Source organism: Chrysemys picta, chromosome 6, assembly GCF_011386835.1.
Source record: "Chrysemys picta bellii isolate R12L10 chromosome 6, ASM1138683v2, whole genome shotgun sequence".
NCBI lineage: Eukaryota > Metazoa > Chordata > Testudines > Emydidae > Chrysemys > Chrysemys picta.
In genome coordinates, this window is record NC_088796.1 from 38,025,899 (window position 1) to 38,050,208 (window position 24,310).

Below are 24,310 nucleotides of genomic sequence, written 5' to 3' on the forward strand. Positions count from 1 at the left end.
GTTCACGCTCCCTCTCCCCCTTGGTCTATGGCAGGGGTCGGCAACATTTGGCACGTGGCTCGCCAGGGTAAGCACCCTGGCGGGCCGGGCAAGCACCCTGGCGGGCCGGGCCAGTTTATTTACCTGCTGACGCGGCAGGTTCGGCTGATCGCGGCCCCCACTGGCCGCGGTTCACCGTCCCGGGCCAATGGGGGCGGCGGGAAGCCGCGTCCAGCAATCCCTTGCCTGCGCTGCTTCTCGCCGCCCCCATTGGCCCGGGACGGCAAACCGCGGCCAGTGGGGGCTGTGATCAGCCGAACCTGCTGCGTCAGCAGATAAATAAACTGGCCCTGCCTGCCAGGGTGCTTACCCTGGTGAGCCGCGTGCCAAACGTTGCCGACCCCTGATCTATGGAATTTGTTTCACTCAAATTACCCCTTAAACTCATCTGGCACTGAGAGTTATGTCCGCTGCACATATGATGACATTTGTAGCATTCCTTCTAAGACATTTTTGATGCCCACTATTGGTGCGACTGAGTCTTCCCAGCAAAGGTTTTGGTTAGTGGGAGTCTGCAGGGCTTCCAATTAATCTGGCTATGGAGTCACTTTTAAGGCTGTTTGCTGGATGTCTTTGGGATGAAAACTCCAGTTATTGGATGCCATCAATTGGAGCCCAAGTTTTGACAAAAACTTTGGAAGCAGGGTTTCCACTCTGAGAAAAGTGTGTGTCACATCATCACTCTCCTCCAACATCCATTCACACACACATGTCCTAGATTGGATCTGACTCCCACCCCTTGCATCAATCTCCACTCCATGGAAAGTATGCATTGTCATAAGACAACGTAGTTTAAAAGCAAAAAGAGGAAGAGGTCTTGCAAGCAACTGATCCAGGCTGCATATGAGTGAAATTAAACTCTTTTGGGAAAGTGTGAACATTCTCAAAGAACTTCAAATTGTAAATTGGGAAAAGCCCCTATTTTTAAGAACTTTGTCCCTTCTTGTGTTTAATCATACTTGGTTTACTAGTTTGGAGAATGGCTTTAACCTAGAAGTTTTAACCAGATGATTTGACCCACTACCTACCACCTGTAGAGCCATAACATAGTGCCTGTTAAATCTTGCAATTCCTGAAAGTTGTCCCCATCCCTCTCTCAGAAGTATCTGGTTTTGTGCAGGGATTGGTAGGTCCAGAGTTGAGTCAGCATGGTAAACAGGGAGAATTCACATTAAAATTATCCATATGGAAAAAATGCTGTGAATCCCTCCCCATGTAGCTTACAAAGGTGTTAAGTACTGTGTCTAGAGTTGCTCATTGCAAGCTCCGTTTCCCTCATTGACATCGGTTGGAGCTACATTCAAGCTTTTGACAGTGACATCATCATCTTTTTTAATTCTGGATCATCATGGGGATCTGGAAGGCTTGACTATTCCTTCTTCACTGGGAAGTATAGTGACCTGATTAGTTGTTTTGGACCCCTGCTTTTACCAATTACCTTTTGGGGGGGTTGTTAGGTTTTTGAACAATACCAACATGGCTTTTGAATTAGTATTCTGCTTTTGTGGCTTGCTGTCATATTACTGGGGTGAAGTCATGAATCCAGTCCTTCAACTTACTGTTGCAATGTTTTAAAAGAACTGCTCAATTCTCTAATTTATTTGCTCACATTTACAAAGCATTAGTCAAGTGCTCTAGGCACTATAGACACACACACACACACACACACACACACACACACGGCAAGTAATCAGAACTATAAGAGGATCACCATGCCCTCACAACAAGCCACTCCCTTTCACCGACTCCATCAGCTCCTTCCCAATAATCCCTCTGCCTGTGCCTGGGAGAACAAATGTCTTCATCACATCATGATGCAAGACACCATATCCAAGCTCTGGCAGGCTATGGGGTGAGCAACTCAATTCCAGAGTCAAGGATTCTTCAGCAAGAGTGCCCTACCACCAGATCCATTCCATTTTAACTGAAGCGCTGTTATCTTGAGCACTTATCTGATCCTAACTGCTATGATGCTGCTCAAGGAGAGAAGTGGCTTTCAGGTAATCTGTCCAAAACACAACTGTACTGTGTTTATGGGTCAAAAACAGCACCTCAATTACATTCAACTCCTCCTGGGATCAATTAACTCCTTAGTGTTCCCCTATTCCAGTGATGGGCAGAAGAACAAAACCCTAACACAAGCAGCATACGACATTAGCATGGAGACCCTGTCTCTCATCTCCTTCTGGGACCCACACAACCACTTGTTAAAGGGCTCAAGTTTTAATTCAAGTATTTTATTTGTTTTGTTTCCTAACAAAGCAGTTTTAAATTTCAATACACGCAATCAGAACCTGATAAACCATATACACTCTTAAAACCTTACTACTCAAAAGAGAATTAGAAGTCTCCACTAACCTACCCAAAATCCTGCATAAGGCTGCCATCTTAACACTGCAGAAGTCAGAGTGTTAGATGAGAAGCTTCCATGTTAGTTTACCAGGCTATTAGGTTCTCTTGGTGTGGTATTTGCATCTTCACTTCATGGTGTATTTTTAGGCTGAAGAACTCCTCACTATGACACCCCTGGCTCCAAATGAAGTTTCTCCCACTCCAAGTCTGTAGTCTTACAGCTGCTCTGCCTACATTGTCCTTATCAACTCCTTGTTCTCATCTTCATCATCTGCTTCTGGAGATTCATCCTCCTCCTCTGGTCCATCAGAGCTATCCTCTGGGCTAGCACCTCCATTCACTTTCAGCTTGCCCCCTGGCACCAGCTGTGCCCAATTCCCACTGATGATGGGGGAAAAGCTTTCAGCTATGGTACTAATCTGAACTCACTTGTCCCAGTCCCAGATATACAGCATCTTTCAGCCATTCATATTTACAGTGAATTTCTGTTCAGATTTCACCATATTTGTCCAGTTCAAGGCAACATATGCTCTACAGCCATGGTATTTTCCATTGCCTGCATCTAATTCCATAGCTATAGAATTATAAAAAGCCAGGACATTTAACACATACAAGTTCAGAAGAGGAACTAAGCAAATATACAGCACTATAAAACATTCACGGTAAACCACAGAATGATTTATATACTTATTCCTGAACTTTGAAAGAGTATGAATACTCCCTTTCAAAACAGGAACTTGATGCAGTGAATCACTTACAGGAGTTTTCAACATACAGCGATAAATTATCAAGGTTTGCATTTTCTTTCACTTGCTACTTTAGTACCAGAAAGCGCAAAATACATCACTTTCTAACAGAATACTTTAAATCGGTTAACTAAGAAAATGTAACTCCATTTATAATAAAATTAAAGTTTTAGACTGTCCCAGTACAATTTCAAAATGTAAAGTGCAATTCTGCCGATAGGAGAGATCTTTTTAGGAAAGCCATTCTGTACACACAGTGTCTGAAGTTTTAAATCCTTAGCAAATCAACTTTTGTAATTGCGAAAGTTACACCTCTAAAGTCTGCATGACATTATACTACTTTTCTTTACAGTTAGACATGTGAACATTTAGCTTGATAACTTAGGTGTAAGTAGAGGAAGACAATGCTATTTTAAGTTAGCAATACAAAATTATGCTTAACACAACTCCACATCTGTTGAAAAGCCTTAAAGTTAGTGGACATTAGGATTTAATGACTCACCAGCATGTTTAATCCATTCATCATAAAGCAGTGCAGCTTTTGATGTCAAATTGCTAAAGGCCATTTTCACTGGGATAAGTGGATATTAGGACTTCTCCTGCAAAAACACAAACAAAAACTTTTTTTAAAATCTAGAGAGTATTCTTGGTGGAAGATTTTGAAAAGCAGCCCTGAAAATAATGTAACAGGGAAGGTCAGCAGTACACTGAATATTAATTAGACTAGTAAGCATTATAACTGCATTATACCCTGCTTGATGCAACTTGTAACCTATTCAGCTAGTACAACCATATTATTGGTTAATCTCCACATACCAAAGTGTTACAATACCACAAGGCTCTACAGTTGAAGAAGCCATGTGGTGGTTAATCATTAGAAGTAAGAGAATAATAATGAACAGGATATTTTACTCACACTTATCAGTCTTCATTTTAAAATCCAACACAATGATGCTATGAAAGCAGAGTTGCAAAATTACTCCCATACATTTGCCAGCTGGAAAATGAAGATGTAAGACATGACAGAAGAGGGGCTCGTATCTCCCCACACTTCATTTAGATGTGCATTTATAACTAGTATGTAAATTACAGTCTGCCAATGCAGATTTAATCACTGTTTTTACTGCAAGATTCTGTCCTGGGATTAGCACCATTAAAACATGCTACTTACCCAGTCAGAATGAGGCAGGAGGATCATTCACACACAAACTATATTAATTTAAAATGTTAGACTATAGATAGATTTCTACACAGCTGGAGAAAGGCAGTGTGCAAATACCCATCCAAACCAGGGTACATAAAAATTTATGATTTTTTTTCTGGGCGGGGAGGAAAAGGAATCTGATTTTATTTAAAATTGGAGTTTTTTTATTCTGTTAGTTAAATTATAAAAAGTATTCCTTTAAAAAAAAAAACGGTTTAAAAAGAAATCTGAATTTACTACAAAATATGCTAAGACCTAAATTTATAAGCAGTTCTTAAAATATTTAAATAAAAATAAATATGCTGAATCCACAAGCCTCTAACAAAACACTAAATTAAAGGCTGCTTTTCTATATAAAGAAATAATCAGGAGAAAAACATCTAACTTCAGAGGTCAAATTTTCTAAATATGGTACTATAGATCATATACTGTATTAAGGGCTTGATCCTGTAGGGGATCTAGGGGCTGCGTATTGGGTGCAACAGTCCGGCAAATTCATCACAGTTGGTATCTTCTGGAAGCAGAGGCCTGGTTCCAACATCAGCTATCTCATCAGGATCATCTATTGAGCCCACCTGGGTAGGATGACCACATTTTCAAAATGCAAGAACAGGACACATGCAGGAGCCCTGCCCCCATCTGTGATCCCACTCTTGCTTCTCCTTCTTCCCCCTGGGGGATGGAGGAGGAGCAGGAGATGGGGCCTCTTATCTAGGAGTGCTAAGGCCCACCTTAACCCCCGTGACCAGGAAGAGATTGCTGCCACCCCGAGCACGGGCAGGCACAGAGCGGTGCCAAAGGGAATCCAAGACAAATGCTATTCTGGAGTCATTCAGCCTGGGACCCAGACTTGAAATGTACATTTTGGAACTGTCCCACCCAATTAGGGATGGGTGGTCACCCTACACCTGGGTGGTCTCATACCCCTATTCTCTAGCTTCTTCCTACAGGAGCTCTGATTGGCACAGTTCTGAAATTATGAATATTTAAGAATCCATCCACTATGGAAACTTACTCTCCAGCTCATGGGAAAAAACAATGATCTGTCCAGTAACTACCAGCTCTTGCTTTTGGATGGTTCTGGGCACTTCAGGTAAATGGCCTTGCTCTGTCTCCTTGCATGTATACACAGACAGATACAAACAAACAGAAATCCATTAGTTTCTGAACTGCTTCCCTCTGTCTCCAAACAAATAAAATACTGCAGTGCAAAAGGCTTGTGGGTTAGTGTCTTGCATTGTTGTAAGGTCTTTTGTTTTTCTGGGGGTTGAGTTCTGTAACAAGGGAGAAGGAGCAGAGCATGCAACCAGAAAGGAGCAATACTAGTATCAAAGCAGAGCACTATGGGAAGAAGGGACAACATTTTTCAGAGTGCAACGTGTAGGTTTGATTTCAACACCTGGGAACTGGAGAAAAAACCGGTTTCAGATCATAAAAAGACCCTATTTAGGAATAATTTTCAAGAAATTGCTATACCTCTGGTAAAAATGGAACACGTGCCAAATGTAAACAATGTAAAGAGATGCAAGGCCTGATTGTCAGAATGAAACATTACATAAAGTGCTCCTCAGAAGGCAATGTTTTTCATGATGATGTGAACATGTCTGAAAAATGTGGATCAAATAGTTAGTAAAATTATTTTCCCACCATTCTTATGGACTGACTACCATGTCCTATTATGCTAGTTATGATCACTTAGATTGTCATCAATCTGTGTTTTGGGTGGTTTACTTATGAATTTCAAAATATAATTGGTATGTTAGTTTGTTGTGGGAGTACACCTCTACCCAGATATAACCCGGTCCTTGGGAGCAAAATAAATAAATAAATAAATAAATAAATAAATATCTCACCGCCTTATAGGTGAGCCCGCGTTATATCGGGTTCAGTCCGGTCCGGTGTACCAGCAAGAGCACCGGCTCTTGCCGGTACACCAGACCGGACCCAATATAACCCATGCCATGCTGGACTGAACCGGCTTCCCCGGCGGTGATTTAAAGGGCCCGGTGCTCCAGCTGCTGCGGGGAGCCCCGGGCCCTTTAAATCACCATCTGAGCTCTGGCAGCGGGGCTCAGGCGGGTATTTAAAGGGCCCGGGGCTCCCCGTAGTGGCCAGAGCCTCTGGCCCTTTAAATCACCGCCTGAGCCCGGCTGCCAGAGCCCTGGGGCTCCGGCAGCCAGGCTCGGGCAGTGATTCAAAGAGCCCAGGGCTCCACACGAATTCGAATATAATGCGGTAAAGCAGCGGGGCTCGGGTGGCGCTTTAAAGGTCCCAGAGCTCCCCGCTGCTTTACCGCATTATATCCGAATTTGTGTTATATCAGATCATGTTCTATCGGGGTAGAGGTGTATTTATCAATTATATTTTTATTACTTGTGCTGGACTTCTGTCAATTTTTTATTGACCAATATAATAAAATATTCTAGGCAAAGATTTCCTGTTTAAAAGGAAAGTTTAATTACACATTTACAAATTTTAAATATTTTTTTTTTAAATTTCCAAGCTATTTGATATGTTGCTAAAGATAAGCATTTAAATAGATTCAGATAATCCTATATTCCCTATAAAACTGGGTTTAGAATAAATTATATCATTTCAACAGTGGTACAATGAGCTGCAGGAGGAGGAATCTTTCATTTAGAATTTTTTTTTTTTTAAAGCAGTGCATTAAATAATACTTATTGACTTTTTTAAAACCATTTTCTTTCAAGGTCCAGTTTAGGCATCAGGGGTTATCAAGGTCCAGCTACAACATCTACAACTTCAGAATCATCCGCTGGTACCACCAGCAGTGCTGCAACTCAACATACCTCAGATCACAGGTACTGACTTTCATTTTTCTGGGTGGGTGCTCCACCCAGAGGCCTCGCCCCCACTCCACCTCTTCCCCGAGACCCTGCCCTCATTCTCTCTCTCTCCTCCCACCCCTACTCCAACCCCTCTCCCCCCTCCCCCCGCCTCCAAACAGCTGTGGCAATATTTTTTCCCCCATGTATGCTCCAGCCCTAGAGCATCCACAGAGTCGGTGCCTATGCCTTAGATAGTAAGTTACCTGAACAATGAAATAAATAATAATAAATAGTAATAAGACTTTCTTCATCATCCAGTAAAACCATGGAGGAGTTCGTAATCAGGACCAGCAAATTCCAGCAAGACTCCATAGATGAAAAGATTGCAATAAACTCTCCCTTTCATCTTCTTCAGAACAAACGTTTTAATGACATTGTTCAATCATTACAACCAGATTACATTCCACCCAGCGAAGCAGACATTGCTGGAAGGTTGCTGGATACAGTGTCTGATAAGGAAATTGAACAGTGTACACAAAAAACCAGTGATAGAAATTCATTAATAGGAGTCTTGATGGATGGAGCAATGTACACAAGGATCCAATAATAAGTGCTTGTGTAACAGCAGAAGATGGGGTTGTCTATCTTACAGAAACAATTGATACATCTGGAGATGCCCATACAGAATACTTAAAAGTAGCAGTAGTAAAAGCTATAACAAACTAAACAAAAATTCAAGTGTGTAGCTTTGTCACAGACAATGCTGCAAATGTAGCAAAGATGAGAAGACATCTAGAATGAGGTAACAAAGGGAAACCTGAAACTTACAACATATGGGCACAGTGCTCATTTGATGCATATTTTAGTCAAAGACCTCTTAAGTACAATTCCAGGAATAAAGATAAATGTTGAAATTGCTAAATACTTCTGGTAACAACCACTTTGCTTCAACTTCACTGTATAGAACAGGGGGATGCAAACTAATTAGCTTCCAAAGATGTATGATGGAATTCAGTGGCTGACCATTTTGAGCTACTTATTAAGAACTGGCCTATTTTGACAATAAGCTGTGAAAAAAAATCGTGACAAAACAGGTGGAATTATCACAGCTAAAGTAATCAACACTGGAGTAAAGAGAAATGTAGAAGATACAATGAATATACTGAAACCTATTTCCACAGCCTTGGACAAATTGCAGAAAGATTACTGCTGTTGCTGCTGAAATTTCAAAAGAATCGCCAGACCATTCAAGAGTTACCCAACAACAACATTAAATTGCAGGCAGTTAAGCAGCAGATGGATCAAGCACATACTCCACCTCATTTTCTCACTATTCTCAACCCAAAGTACCAGGATAGATGCCTCATTGTTACAGAAGATGCTGCTCTGACATGGGAATCTAATAATCACCCATCAATCATAATACATTTCAGGACTGGAGGTGAACCATTCAAGCAGTATATGTTTCTTTAAAATAACATCAGCAAAGTCACATAGCTGAACCAATGGAAATCACTAGCTAAGCACCTGGAACCAGAGTTTGTTAGATGGCTAAACCAGCTTTTGACAGAAGTAACCTCTTCTGAAGGCACAGAAAGATGATTTTCTTCTTTTGGACTAATTCATTCAAAGTTGAGAAACTGACTGGAAGTTGAAAAAGCAGCAAAAAACTTACATTTAAGCAATTATCTAATAGTTATAGTACACCTGCCTACTTAGCAAAAATATGTACCAAATCTTGTAGAACGGCTCTATTTAGTTGTAAATCAACATGTTTTAATGGTTATATCAACCAATGCGAATGCACCTTGCTTTCAGAAAATAATTGAAATACAAAGAGAAAAGTTTATTAAAATTTTCCAGACTCTGCTGAGTGCCACTTCTGAAAGTAATTTCTCTGCCATCACTCTGACCCGATCTCAAATCGCTCTTTACTGGTTTCCTCTCGTACCTCTGCCCCCTCCTTCAATGTCCTACAAAATGTCACTTCCGTCTACATCTCTGCTTTAATTTTCCTCCCACTTCCTCATATCCTATATTGATTTTTGAGCACCTGGAAGCATGCTAGGTTCTTCATCACAGGAAGCAGAACTGACATCCCTTCCCCCAGAGACCTTACAACATACCTTCCTCTCAACTCTTCTCTTACTTCTGGCTTACTCTTCTTTGCACTTCCAGCTTTGTATCTTCTATCACATTGCTTACTATGCCTAAAACTACCTCAAAATTTCTTGTTTAGCAAGAATTCTCCCTTTGCAAATTTCTCCTCAAAAGCCCAGAAATACCCCCTCTGCCTTCTCCTCCTCCCCAAATCTCTCCATCATCTACCCTTTCCAGAATCACTGATCAATATCACATCTTATCTTTTTCTTGTCCATGTTCTTTAGTGTCATCTTTGGTGCAAGGATTATTTTAATCTAGCTTTTTAAAGTGCCATGTTTATTTACAGTTACATAAGTAACATTAATAAAAAATGTCTAAAAATAAGTGTAATGATATTTAATTATGTAAGTGCTTTATTTATTCATAGCAGCTATCTGAAAGGGTACGGCTATGCAGTAGAAGCTGCGCATGGGCTAGCCTACCCAAGCTAACTTGAATCCAGGTAGCACAGGTAATGATAGCAGCAAAGACAGTGCAGCGTGGACTTCAGAGTGGGCTAGACAGTTGAATATGCGCCCAGAATCCATGCCCATCTTGTATGACCTGCACTGAAGCTATTGTACCCCATGCTAGATTCAAGTTAGCTCGAACAGGCTAGCTGCGCACAGCTTTCACTGTGGGGACAGGCTCCAAGACATTATACATTAGATATTTCTTGCACTTTAAAGAGCCTGCAAGCTTATTCTTGGATGCATCTGTAACATGAATGCTGACCCAACAAGACTGTTGTCACTGGCAACTGAGATTATCAGTCTAATACTGAGATCACTTTAAAGAAGACATGGTGAAGATATTTTTCCTTCTCATTTCTAGACGAGCCAACAAAAATAATCATCAGGGTAAAAGTTCTGCATATTGCTGTAAACCATGTACTGTACTGAGCCACTGAACATCATAATTATAGTTAGACTGACTCCACTGCTTACCCCAAAAAAAGCAAAAAGACACACACAGCGAGACTACAAAGCAGAGGATTGTCTCACAAATCCCTAGGAAAGGCTGTTCATCATACTGCTGCGTTCACAAAAGTAGCTTTCTATTGTAGTGCTGAACTGGTCTCCCAGGCAAATAACTTGTACATGGAGAACTGCAGAGATAGTTCAGAGCATGTAAATCTTTTAAACTCAAGACTCATCTCACTGAACACCACCAAATGTCACTGTTTTGCTTTTGTCTGCATGTGTAGATGAACCAATTATTAGGTAAATTCTACCACCACCATTGATCTCTTCTAGGCTTTTAATATTTATATGAACACCTACAGTGCACTGTGACTAAGCATATTGCTCCACTTATGTAAATATGGTTTGCTTACGTGGACAAAACAGTACAAAGCCCTAACCAAAAAAATGTGTGTGATATACAGCCGGGGATAGAACCAAGTCAAGATTCCCCTTATTACATTACAGGTCAGGCATAAGCATCTGTTGCTCTCAGCAAACTACTATATGTACATCCTCCACAATTGTAGCTGCTCTCACCAAGCCCCAACTGCTGCATTCATTCACAACTGTAATACATGCACATACATCTATACACATAATCAGATTTGAGTTCATCTTACCTATAATTCTATCATGTCCAACACACTTGTAAAGTGCATATATTTTCAGATCAGTATGCTCTGTTCTCTTAATCTTTTAAGAAGTACGATGTTTTACAAAGCATTCTATATTATAAAGGTGACCATTATGAGAAGGATAGGGACATGAAAGTGGAAAGGAGTAAAAGCCATCTTCTTCCTACTCCTCACAAAGGAGGAAGAACAATAGTTTCTTCCTCTTTGGCACTGGCTACCCAGGCGAGGGAACAGAATTTTCCTACCAGAGACGCATTACAAAATGTGAACATCTGTGTCTGTAGTTTTGCTGGGTACAGCAACACCCAACACAAACCCTATTTCTTCTGAAGCACTGAGCTCACTACAAAATTCTTAAAGACTCCAGTAAGACACAAATGTCTCAGTCAATCAATGACACTCTCTCACTCTCATCAGAGGGAGGTAAGAGAGAAGAATTTCAAAGACTAAAAAACAAAGACTTTTATACTATTTACATTAATTAAAATTATTAAAAAGCTTAACTGAATACTCATCCATTTCCATTTTATATGAGCACTATATTAATAGGCAAGCGAAGGATGCCTGTGTTAGTAATATGGCAGATAACTATTTGTGCTTCTATTAAACCAAATGCTATCATCTTTTTTGGTACCCAATGAACATGGTTTAAATAAACATAAAAATATGTTGCTCAAAATCACGTTACATTTAAATTTTGCAATGCCTTGAAAAAAAAAAAAAAAAAAGTTCACTCATGCATAATGAATTCATAGCATATCCATAGGCTAGCTGACACAATGGAAATAGAAACTTTATTGCAACACAGATTCACTGACAGTCATTAATTCATATAACATTCTAGTAAATTAACGAAGATTTCAATTACTTTAAAGGGGAACTTAAAAAGCCATAGCACCTGGGAAACAGCTACTGCTGCCAAAGTGGTTGCCATTTATACAGTATTTTTGCACTAATACAAACACCTCTCGTTCCAGCAATTGCATTGTAAGTGCACACATCATTTATATTCATCTTGTCAACACTGTTTTAGTTATGTGTTGGGAGCTAGTGAAATAGTGTGTCTAGATTTAAATGATCTTTTATATGCCTGCTAAACTTTGCAGCCAAGAGCAAGGGGTTTTGTTTTGTTTTTTAACCTGGAAACATCAACCTCGGAGTGCTTTTAATATATACCCTCTCACCTACACAATGAACCTGCAGTGGATGAAAACATTTCTTTCCCACCCTCTTCAATCCATTCCAATGGCAAGCGTCTCCTTCCTGGCTCTGGCCCTCCTGCAATGCTGGATTGAACTCTGTCCTTCCCTCTGTTCCATAATTAAAAACACTTGGGTAGAACTCAAGGCTGCTGGGATCCCTGTGGGAGAGACTGAAGCAGGGGCTCTTCTCCTTCAAAGTCCACTTTGTTTCCAGCCTAGCAAACAGGCAGGGATGCGACTCCAGATCAGCTGCTTAGCTATTTGGAGGGCAGCAGCCTGACAATTCAAGTACTCTCCAGAAGGGAAGGAGAGGCCAGTTGGAGAGCAGCCAACTGCCCAGAGGGCGGGATCAGCTCCAGAGCAGAAGAAAGGAGGAAACTGTTCAGTAGCAGGTGGGTGAGCTGCTAAATGGTTGAGCAACTAGGGTTGACCCAGATGTCGAGAAATGGTAATAGGCTGAGTTTAAGACGTCATATCACGTGAAAAAGTGTAACAAAATTTAACATTGGGACTGAAACAGAGTTACGTTTTCCTTAACTATTCAAACAAGGTCAGCAAACCACCTTGCAGGTTAAAGGGCTAAAGCAACTCGATTTTATCAGATCATAATCACCTACCCAGCTTCAAGGGAGTCTCTGTAGTATTACAAGGTTGAGGAAAAGGAAATCATTGTCTGCCCAGGCTACTAGTGGTCACTTATTGTTGGAGGAGTTGAAACACAGTAAATTTCATATAATGATAGCAATGAAACCAAGACTGTGAATTAAAATTACATGACAGAAATGGGTTTGAATGGAAGTTGGATTGCAATGTGGATTCAACATCAAGACGAACTATGAATAGGTCAGGGAGAGAGAGAATGAACACACCTGGCAGCCATGCAACAAGTTTAGAGCTCCAAAAAAATACAAATATTCTTTTGCTTAAATCTAGCAAGGCTTTTAGGTAGACTTTAGATTTCATAATGCATAGCTTTGATTTCTCTCTAGATTTTTTAAATAAGGTAATGGTTATTTTAAAGGTGAATTTGGAGCTAGGCAGTCACTAGAGATAACCAATGAGAGTAATGGTAAAGTGTGCGTGTGTGTGTGAGAAATCAACTTCTGACCTTTAGTAAGGAACAGAAGTTTGGGCAAGAAGTACCTGGCCTGAATCTCCTGGTCAAAGGTACAGGCCAGCATAATACCCATTCCCAAAAGGTGATGCTAGGACAAGAGGTGAGATAATTTGGGTGCACAGGAAAAGCCTAGCAATCATCAGGAATAATAGGAATGGGAATCTGAAGGTCAGATCAAGTAGCATGAGATTGGAGCAAAATCTTTCAGGTGCTATAGACTTCAAAGCAAAGCTGAAGAAGTTTTACACAGCAGTAAACTTAAAATTGCTGGAACAGGTAGGAGATATTTCAAAGAGATGCTACAGTATGAGGCAGAAAAAATACATTAACACTATATTCAAAAAGACTAAATCTTCACCGAAAAATCAGCAAGTCGTCCATTGGCAGCTTAGAAGTGATACATACATGCAAACTAAGTGTTGAATGAATATATGAAGAAAAAAAAAAAAAACCCACCAACCACCACACACCTCAGATTACTGCCTCTTCAGTTTTTTTTAATAGTCTGTGTCCAATTTTGGAGTGGTAGCCGTGTTAGTCTGTATCAGCAAAAAGAACGAGGAGTCCTTGTGGCACCTTAGAGACCAACACATTTATCTGGGCATAAGCTTTCGTGGGCTAAATCCCAGTGTAATTGTGACATTTTAGCAGCACACCCTAAGCCATCAGCAGGTATTTTCAGAGCTCTGTAAAGTTGGCTTGCTGGAGGGAAGGGAGCAACTCCTACACAATGCTTTTTTTAAAGCTTCTTATGTAGGAATTGCACTCCCTGCCTGATACTACAAAGATTGCTAGCATGACACCACCTTTTTATTATTGAGCTTTATGTGGCACTAACATGCTTGGTCTTTTCTATTTCTATTTAAAAAGGTATTCAAGGTAACCAGCTCTTTATCCCATCCAGGGGTTGACCTCAACTTTAGTTTTACTACATGTAAAGTGCCTAGTCTTTGCTGAGTCTTTACCTCAGGATAGCTCAGGCCCATTACTTACCCCAAGGTAATAAAACATTTTTTTTTTTTAGCAGCAAAGATGAGGCTTGTGTAACATTAGTGCTCCGTGTTACTATCACAAGCAGCAGAAATCATACATGTGCACAATAGCCCTATGACAGCAGCCTGCATATGCAGCATGAAAGGTACTGAGATAGTAGTCAGTGCCTTATACAGTAGAACCTCAGTGTTATGAACACCTCGGGAATGGAAGTTTATGGTTGTTCTTTCAAAAGTTTACAACTGAACATTGACTTCATACAGCTTTGAAACTTTGCTATGCAAAAGAAAAATGCTTTTGGTCATCTTAATTTAAATGAAACAAGCACAGAAACAATTCTCTTACCTTGTCAATTTTTTTTTTTTTTTTAACTTTTCCCTTTATTTTCTTAGTAGTTTATATTTAACACAATACTGTACTTGCTGCTTTGGGAGGAGAGAAGGTGTCTCTGCTGCTGCCTGATTGCGTAATTCCAGTTCCAAATGAGGTGTGTGGTTGACCCGTCAGTTTGTAACGGTGTTCATAACTGAGGTTCTACTGTAAAAAAATTTGTAACATCCTCTCTGCATTCAATAATTTATCCTTGAATTACAACATGTGACGATCACAAAACTGATCCAGAGAACATCAACAGTTTTTACTGTAATCAAAATTTATATTTCCATTTCACCAGACTATATCATAATTGGGTATACCCTAAAATAAAGCTATTCATTCTATCTAGTCCTGGTTCTGCCCCAGACACATTAACCTTTGCAGTTTGGTAGCTTAACAAAGGGAGAGAGCATCTGTGCGTTCCAGAGTCCAAAAAGAGAGATTATAATGACAACTCCATCTCCTACTCCTTAAGAGTGTAATACAGCTTGAAAAAAAGTGTCCCTCATCATTTGAGATCAGTAATCACCAAACTAGGTCACAAGTAGGGTCACCAACATTGTATTTTAAAAAGAGGACTGTTATTCTCAGCACCCTCACCCCACCCTCCTCATGATATTATCAAATCAGCAGCAGCATTATTATTAACGTTGATAAATAGTAGTAAGTCATTCTCAATGCGAGGCAGGTGAAATGCCAGCTAGGGGAGGCTAGCGCCCAGCACTGCCCTTCTGCCCGAGGACCCGCCCCTTCTGCCCTCCCCCGCCTAAGCCCAGGGTCCACCACCACCACCCCCTGCCCCAGGCTAGCACCCCTCCAGCCGCACCCCACCTCCAGTGCCAGGAGCACTGGCAGCACGGCCCCAGCCCGAGACGGGGCCACCGCACAGGGGAGCCACATAAGGGACCTGGGGGCAGAGTGTGGGCATGGCCACACATGGTTGTTTGGGGAGGCACAGCCTCCCCCAGCCTATGATACCTGCCACTCATGCCACCTACATTTGCCAGGAGCATTTCTTGCTGCTTTTTGCAGCACTCAGCGACTCCCAATCTTGTTGTACAGAGATGAAAAAAAATAAAGGGATGTCTCTTGTAATAAGGGACTCTTGACAACCCTAGCACAAGTCATCTCAGCAGATTCTCTCTTCGGCTTCATTCAGACTTCTCCCTAATTTGCTCACTGAGATACTAATGTGTAAGTAAAGAGATACATTTAAAGGCACACCACCATTTGGGCCCATATATCACCTTAAACAACTATACACAGAAGCATCTTAAATTTGAGTATTAATAGTATATCTACATATTGGTATTTGCTACACCAGCATTCTTTCCAAAAGGTATGGAGAGACTTTGCAAGAAGCAAACGATGTGCATAATTATGATAAGTGTGACTTATATTACCTTTTATAAGTTATCTTTTACAACTTATGCTATAGATATAATCCTTGTATCTTGATCTCAAAATAAAAGTTTATTTTTAATAAAGCTATTTAATAAATTGATAATTGGATCTATTCTACACTTTAAAAGGGGCTAATTACATCAGAACTTACTAATGAATTTTAGGAATAGAAGTAATGTCTGTACAGTGCTTTAGAAGAAAGAATAAAATTACTTTTTAAGAATTAAAGCATTGGGTGTTTTAAATTGATTTTTCTGTATATGTTGCTAGTTCTTCACTTTCACCCCATTTTCAGTTCAAAATTACTGAAGTGTAGGTCTTGTTCTTGTTTACTACTTGTTAGCAGAACTGCAATTTTTACACAGAGATTTGAAAATTCAATATATCACAAGGTGGTATTAGTTGCAAATAGAGCACAAGCTATTTGCTTATCAGATTTGTGCATTATGTTCTTCTAGTAAGAATATTAATAAGACCCTGGGTTTGCCTTGTTAAGTATAGATTAGTATCTTAAGTGTGAAACACCTTTACAAAAAAAAAAAATCTCTCTGTGGATAATATGATCACACTTGTTCAAACCAGTAAGTAAAATGTACATACTGGACCTCAACAACCTACAAATGCCAAAGCAAACCTTAGTTAGGAGGTCATCTTCTGATGGAAGTTCCCATGTAAGTTCAATTATTATAGTTCAATTAGCATGACGAAACTTAGTGAAGACACTGTAATTAGAATCATTGGCATGCATAGATTGTTCCCTTTTTAAAAAGCATTAGTTAAGAATTTGACGTTCTTTGTTTAAACAACCCACGTGAAAAATATTTGTCATTCTTTATCCTCCTTTATTTCCCCTACATAACATTTAGTGTAAAAGGGCTACTAAAAATATATCTTTTTTGAAATAAATTAAAAATACCCCACCAAGGCAATTTAAACACAAATATTTGCATCCCCATGATAAATGTTTGGGGGTTTTTTACAATCCAGTTGTTTGGGGGGGAAATTCCTCTGGCCTGTTGAGTGAAAGATCCACACAAGCAGCAAAACTTACTATACAAAGCAGACACTTTTATCATCATCTCTTTCAATGTCAAATATTTGTATTACCAGAGTGTTTAAAGGCCCTAACAAGGATCAATGCGTTCAATGACACATAAAATTAAAGATGCTTTCGCTATTCTCAATAATTTAGAATCCGAGGCCCTGATCCTGCAGACCCATATCTGCCCAGATAGAGCCCAACAGAATTCAATGGATTTTGCAAAACCACCAGGGTCTACCTATGTTGATTACAAGATCAGGGCCTAAGGGCAGCAATAATACTTAAGTGTTATGACACAGGTGCAAATTCTGATGTTGATAGTGTCACTTCAACGAAAGAGCATAGTCACAGTTGTGTGCAAAGGACAAAGGTCAAAAGGCAATTAAATCTAGAAACTTCAAACATTCTCAGCATTACCCAGAAAATATTAACTTCACCCTTTCTGTCTTACAAGGTCAAGTAGTAACACTATTTTTAACTGCATCATCACTTCACATCACAGAGCACACAAATGCAGATCATCTGCAATATGTAGACTAGCCGTATTATTTGTACTATATAACTGGTTCTAAATTTCAATTGGGTGCTGGCTGGAGCTGCAGGTTTTATTGAGAGGAATTCAGTTTTCCCTCTGATCATCTTTTTTCTAATTCTGGAATATTTCAACTCTTGGCCAAGTTGGCTAGTGTCTCTTCAATTATATTTTTTAGTTCTGGTTAACTTAGTTAAGTGTAGAAAAAGTAAAGCTAAGAGAGAATTTGTTGCTGTCTTTCCTATCTCAGTGCTTCCATGGCCTCCCCGCACTAGTGTAGCCAAGCACTCCGGAGAACTGAAGAACTCCAGGATTACTTCTAAAATAAATGGTTTGCAATAAAGAGTCATAACTAGAGCGGGTCAGGACTTTTCCCAGAACAGTTTTTCATCTGAAAATGCCAATTCATCAAAACCAGAATGTTTCAGTGTGGTTTCAACAAACTCTAAATGAAATACAGAGTGCTTTGACAGAAACCTGCATGGTTTCCCACCAGCTTACCGGCTGGGCCACTGGAGACCCCAGGGCTTCCAGCTCCCTGCCACAGAGCCAGGAGACTGGAAGCTCTGGCTTTAAAAGGGGCTGTCAGGATCTAGGCTCCTCAGCAGAGAGCCTGGTAGCTCTGAAAGCTGCAGCTCGAGATGGGACTCTCGGGGCTTCTAGGCTCTGTACTCCACAGTGGGGGCCTCCTCTGACTCCTGGAGTCTGGGGAATCCCCAGGAGCCAGAAGCAGCCAGCTGCTCTGTTTCATTTGGTGGCACAGGAGAATAAATCTAAAAAGTGTTTGATTTTTCTGAAATGGAATATTTTCAGAATTTCCTTTCTGCATGTATTAAAAAAATTTTTTTTTGCTCTGAATCAGAAAGATAACTTGAAATGTCAGATTTGCCTTAGAATTTAATATTGCTAACAGTTTAAGCTAAACGCTAACATGTTATTATTTAGTGGGCTATTTCAAAGCGGTCATTCATTGTAATATTTCACTCAAGAAGTGATTATCCTATTGTTAAGGTGGCTGTTTGGGATCACTGTATTCACCACTGGTCACAGCTCCCAGAAGGGAAGAGCCATAGGTACCAAATCCAGTCGGCCTTGCTGAGTACTCTGTGGTGCACATGGGACTGTAGCTCTGGGCCTAGAATGAGAGTGGTAGAATCACAGGGTTCTACCTAGGAAGGCAAAGGAAAGAAGACCCATATCTGAAGGGGATGCACTCAGAAGAAACCATACGGGAAAGAGGTGCAACTAGCTCTGAATTGTGATACAAGGTAACGGATTTAATAGAACAGATGGTGCTGGGCTGTTATATTACCCTTATTTATTTTAGAAAATAATTTGCTACAGTATCCCATGACAGCCCAAGAGTGGCAAATCCAATATCACTGTGGATGGAGGAAGGGAGAGGGAACAGTATACAAGTAAGGAGCATTATGCAAACGTTCTGCACATTAGCTGCATCTTTACAATAGATAGCGAATAGCACATTGTGACGGGTTGGATCACAGAAACCCCCTTGGGAGCTGCCACCCGATGTGCCAAGACTACCCCTGCTTCTGTTTTCCCTGCCAGCTCAGGACTCCAGCACCCTGTCTGGGTCCAGACACAGACCCAGGGTCTGAATCACTTGTCCCAAAGCTGCAAGTTTACCTGAAAACAGCTCACAGTAGTGTGCTTGTCTTTAGCACTCAGATGCCCAACTCCCAATGGGGTCTAAACCCAAATAAATCCGTTTTACCCTGCATAAAGCTTATGCAGGGCAAACTCAAATTGTTCACCCCCTATAACACCTGATAGAGAGAGATGCACAGTTGTTTGCTCCCTCAGGTATTAATACATACTCTGAGTAAATTACTAAATAAAAAGTGATTTTATTAAATACAGACAGTAGGATTTAAGTGGTTCAAAGTAGTAACAGACAGAACAAAGTAAGTCACCAAACAAAATAAAATAAAATGCACAAATCTATGCCTAATCAAACTAAATACAGATAATCTCACCCTCAGAGACGTTTCAGTAAGTTTTTCTCAGACTGGACACCTTCCAGGCCTGGGCACAATTCTTTCCCCTGGTACAGCTCTTGTTGCAGCTCAGGTGATAACTAGGGGATTCTTCAGGATGGCTCCTCTCCCCCCTTGTTCTCTTCCACCCCTTTATATATCTTTTGCATAAGGTGGGAACCCTTTGTCCCTCTGGGTTTCCACCCCCCCCCCCACTGGAAAAGCACCAGGTTAAAGATGGATTCCAGTTCAGGTGACATGATCACATGTCACTGCAAGACTTCATTACTCACTTGCCAGCACACACATATACAGGAAGACTCGCAGGTAAATACGGCCATCTGCAGACAATGGGAGTCATCAAGATTCCAAACCATCCTTAATGGCCCACACTTTACGTAATTACAATAGGCCCTCAGAGTTATGTTTTATATTTCTAGTTTTAGATACAAGAGTGGTACATTTCTACAAATAGGATGATCCACACTCAGTAGATTATGAGCTTTGTCATGATACCTTACAAGAGACCTTTTGCATGAAGCATATCCCAGTTACATTATATTCACTTATATTTTTATAAAACCATATAGACTGCACAACGTCACACACATCTAAAATTTTACACCAGCAATAACCTTCCAGGTCCCTGTGGCCTTGCAAACAGGTGAGTTTTCCATCAGTTCATTGCTATCTTGGATCAACTTTCAAAGATATATCAAAAGCTAGTCCATTTAGAGCTCTTATTCATTGTAGTGCATCAACAATATTTCACCTAAAGGAACAAGGTAAAGAACATTCTGCAGTAGCTGGAGTTGGAGGCAGAGTAGCAAATATTCACAATGAGCAGATGTTGCTAACAAGTTTTGTTACACTAGGGCAGTGTTTCAGTAATGGTGTTGGGAACAGCCTCCTTTCCTTGCCAATATCCTCTGTTGCTGGTACTCAAGAGACCTGATGCTTAGCAGGTACATATAGTACACAGCAGCTGGTTGTTCAAGTTGACTGTAGTTAGATTTGTTGAAATATACACAGAAAAGCAATAAACAAGGAGGCATTTTTCCTGCAAGCACCTAATCTGTCACTTACACTAAGGCCTGGTCTACACTACGGGTTTAGGTCGACTTTAGCAGCGTTAAACCGAATTAAGCCTGGACACGTCCACACAACGAAGCCCTTTCTTTCGACTTAAAGGGTCCTTTAAACCGGTTTCTTTACACCACCTCCGACGAGGGGATTAGCGATAAAACCGGCCTTTGCGGGTCGGAATTGGGGTAGTGTGGACGGAATTCGACGTTATTGGCCTCCGGGAGCTATCCCACAGTGCTTCATTGTGACCGCTCTGGACAGCACTCTCAACTCAGATGCACTGACCAGGTAGACAGGAAAAGACCCGCGAATGTTTGAATTTCATTTCCTGTTTGCTCAGCGTGGAGAGCACAGGTGACCACGCAGAGCTCATCAGCACAGGTAACCGTGATGGAGTCCCAGGATCGCAAAAGAGCTCCAGCATGGACCGAACGGGAGGTACGAGATCTGCTCGCCATATGGGGAGATGAAGCAGTGATAGCTGAACTCCGTAGCAGTAAAAGAAATGGAAAAGTATTAGAAAAGATCTCCAAGGCCATGAAGGACCGAGGCCATAACAGGGACACACAGCAGTGCCGCGTGAAAATTAAGGAGCTACGGCAAGCTTACCACAAAGCCAGAGAAGCAAACGGAAGGTCCGGGGCAGAGCCGCAAACTTGCCGCTACTACACGGAGCTGCATGCGATCCTAGGGGGTGCAGCCACCACTACCCCAACCGTGTGCTATGACTCTCTCACTGGAGAAACACACAGGGAAGACGGTTCGGGGAACGAGGAAGATGAGGATGGAGGTACTGTAGGTAGCTCACAGCAGCAAGGAAGCAGAGAAACCGGTTTCCCCAACAGCCAGGATATGTTTGTGACCCTGGACCTGGAACCAGTAACCCCCGAACTCACCCAAGACCCTCAGGGCACACAGGAGACCTCTGGTGAGTGTAACTTTGTAAATATTTGTAAATATCAAGGAGAAACAAACAGAAGTTTCACACAGTAGCCTGGCCAGTCACAAAACTCGTTTTCAAAGCTTCTCTGATGTGCACCGCACCCTGCTGTGCTCCTCTAACCGCCCTGGTGTCTGGCTGCGCGTAATCAGCGGCCAGGCGAGTTGCCTCAACCTCCCACCCCGCCATAAAGGTCTCCCCCTTACTCTCACAGATATTGTGGAGCGCACAGCAAGCAGCAATAACAATGGGGATATTCTTTTCACTGAGGTCTGAGCGAGTCAGTAAGCTGCGCCAGCGCGCTTTTAAACGTCCAAATGCACATTCCACCACCATTCGGCACTTGCTCAGCCTGTAGTTGAACAGGTCCTGACTCCTGTCCAGGCTGCCTGTGTACAGCTTCATGAGCCATGGCATTAAGGGGTAGGCTGGGTCCCCAAGGATCACGATAGGCATTTCAACATCCCCAACGGTCACTTTCTGGTCCGGGAAGAAAGTCCCTTCCTCCAGCTTTCGAAACAGAGCAGAGTTCCTGAAGACGCGAGCATCATGTACCTTTCCCGGCCATCCCACGTTGATGTTGGTGAAACGTCCCTTGTGATCCACCAGGGCTTGCAGCAGCATTGAAAAGTACCCCTTGCGGTTTACGTAGTCGGTGGCTTGGTGCTCCGGTGACAAGATAGGGATATGGGTTCCGTCTATGGCCCCGCCACAGTTTGGGAATCCCATTTCAGCAAAACCATCCACTATTGACTGCACGTTGCCCAGAGTCACTACCCTTGATATCACCAGGTCTTTCATTGCCCTGGCAAATTGGATCACAGCAGCCCCCACCGTAGATTTGCCCACTCCAAATTGATTCCCGACTGACCGGTAGCTGTCTGGCGTTGCAAGCTTCCACAGGGCTTTCGCCACTCGCTTCTCAACTGTGAGGGCTGCTCTCATCTTGGTATCCTGGCGTTTCAGGGCAGGGGAAAGCAAGTCACAAAGTTCCATGAAAGTGCCCTTACGCATGCGAAAGTTTCGCAGCCACTGGGAATCGTCCCATACCTGCAGCACGATGCGATCCCACCAGTCTGTGCTTGTTTCCCGGGCCCAGAATCGGCGTTCCACGGCATGAACCTGCCCCAGTGACACCATGATTTCCACATTGCTGGGGCCTGTGCCTTGTGAGAGGTCTATGTCCATGTCAATTTCCTCATCACTCTCGTCGCCGCGCTGCAATCGCCTCCTCGGGTGGTCCGGGTTTCGCCTTGGCATGTCCTGGCTCTGCATATACTCCAGGACAATGCGCGTGGTGTTCATAGTCCTCATAATTGCCGCAGTGATCTGAGCGGGCTCCATGATCCCAGTGCTAGCTATGGCGCCTGGCTGGTCAGAAAAAAGGCGCGAAACTAGTATCTGATGGACCAGGAGAAGGAGGGAGGGCGGGAGGGAGGGAGGGCCGAGTGACGACATGGCGTACAGGTACAGGAACAGGGAATTAAAATCAAGAAAGGTGGCTGTGCATCAGGGAGAAACACAAACAACTGTCACACAGAATGGTCCCCCCAAAGATTAAACTGAAAACCCTGGGCTTAGCAGGCCGTTGATTTCACGGAGGAAGGGGAAGCAAATGAATACAGAACAAATCTATTTTTTACATCTTAAGCTGGCAGCCGACGGTGCAGCATGAGTGATAGCCTCTCCAGTATGATGACGACGGTTACCAGTCATAATATACCATCGTCTGCCAAAAGGCAAGGGGCTGCTGCTGTGTAGCAATGCAGCCCCACGTCTGCCAGCCCCACGTCCGCCAGCACCCAGCATTGCCCTCGGCCTCTTCTGGGTGCTTAGCAGACAATACTGGGCAATTGGCAGAAAATAGTATATTACGACTGGTAGCCATCATCATCGAAACAGTAGCATGTCTGCCCAGGTGGCCATGATTGACAGCCACTCCAGTACGACGATGATGGATACCAGTCACAATATACCATCTCCTGGCAAGGGGCTGGTGCAATGCAGCCCTACGGCTGCCAGCCCCACGGCTATCACTCATGCTACACCGTCTACCGCCAAAAGGCAGTTAGCAGCTGCTGCTGTGTAGCAATGCAGTCCCACGTCTGCCGGCACCCAGAGGACATATGGTGACGGTGAGCTCAGCTGAGCTGAGCGGGCTCCATGCTTGCCGTGGTATGTTGTCTGCACAGGTAACCCAGGTAAAAAGGCGCAAATCTATTGTCTGCCGTTGCTGTGACGAGGAGGGAGGGGCCTGACGACATGTACCCAGAACCGCCCACGACACTGTTTTGCATCATCCGGGCATTGGGATCTAAACCCAGAATTCAAAGAAAAGGCGCGAAAGTAGTTTCTGACGGACTAGGGGAAGGAGGGAGGGCGGGCCGAGTGACGACATGGCGTACAGGTACAGGGAATTAAAATCAAGAACGGTGGCTGTGCATCAGGGAGAAACACAAACAACTGTCACACAGAATGGTCCCTCCAAAGATTAAACTGAAAACCCTGGGTTTAGCAGGCCGTTGATTTGACGGAGGGAGGGGGAAGCAAATGAATACAGAGCAAATCTATTTTTTACATCTTAAGACGACGGTGCAGCGTGACTGATAGCCCTCAGCATCTTTCTGGGTGCTTGGCAGCAAATACTGGGCGGTGTATGACGATGGTCTTCAGGCCTCTTGCACGATCGGCTGCTCGGGGAAGACTCTGCTAATGTGCGATGACCCGACTTGTAATAGGACGGTTAACAG

At 42.4% G+C, this 24,310-nt stretch overlaps 1 protein-coding gene across 5 annotated transcripts in view; it reads right to left on the reverse strand.

The window, feature by feature from the left end:
* The window catches only part of ELOVL7 (ELOVL fatty acid elongase 7), a 58,715-nt gene that overhangs the window by 16,855 nt on the left and 17,550 nt on the right, over nucleotides 1-24,310 (reverse strand). For 3 of the 5 annotated variants that reach the window (XM_065599010.1, XM_005281017.5, XM_005281019.5), the window contains exon 3: nucleotides 3,640-3,736. In XM_065599010.1, the coding sequence (XP_065455082.1) occupies nucleotides 3,640-3,703 (64 nt within the window). In that variant the 5' untranslated portion in view covers nucleotides 3,704-3,736. Of the gene's footprint in view, nucleotides 1-3,639; nucleotides 3,737-5,356; nucleotides 5,457-24,310 lie in introns of all 5 variants that reach the window. The other 2 variants (XM_065599011.1, XM_042841722.2) reach the window with 1 other exon arrangement.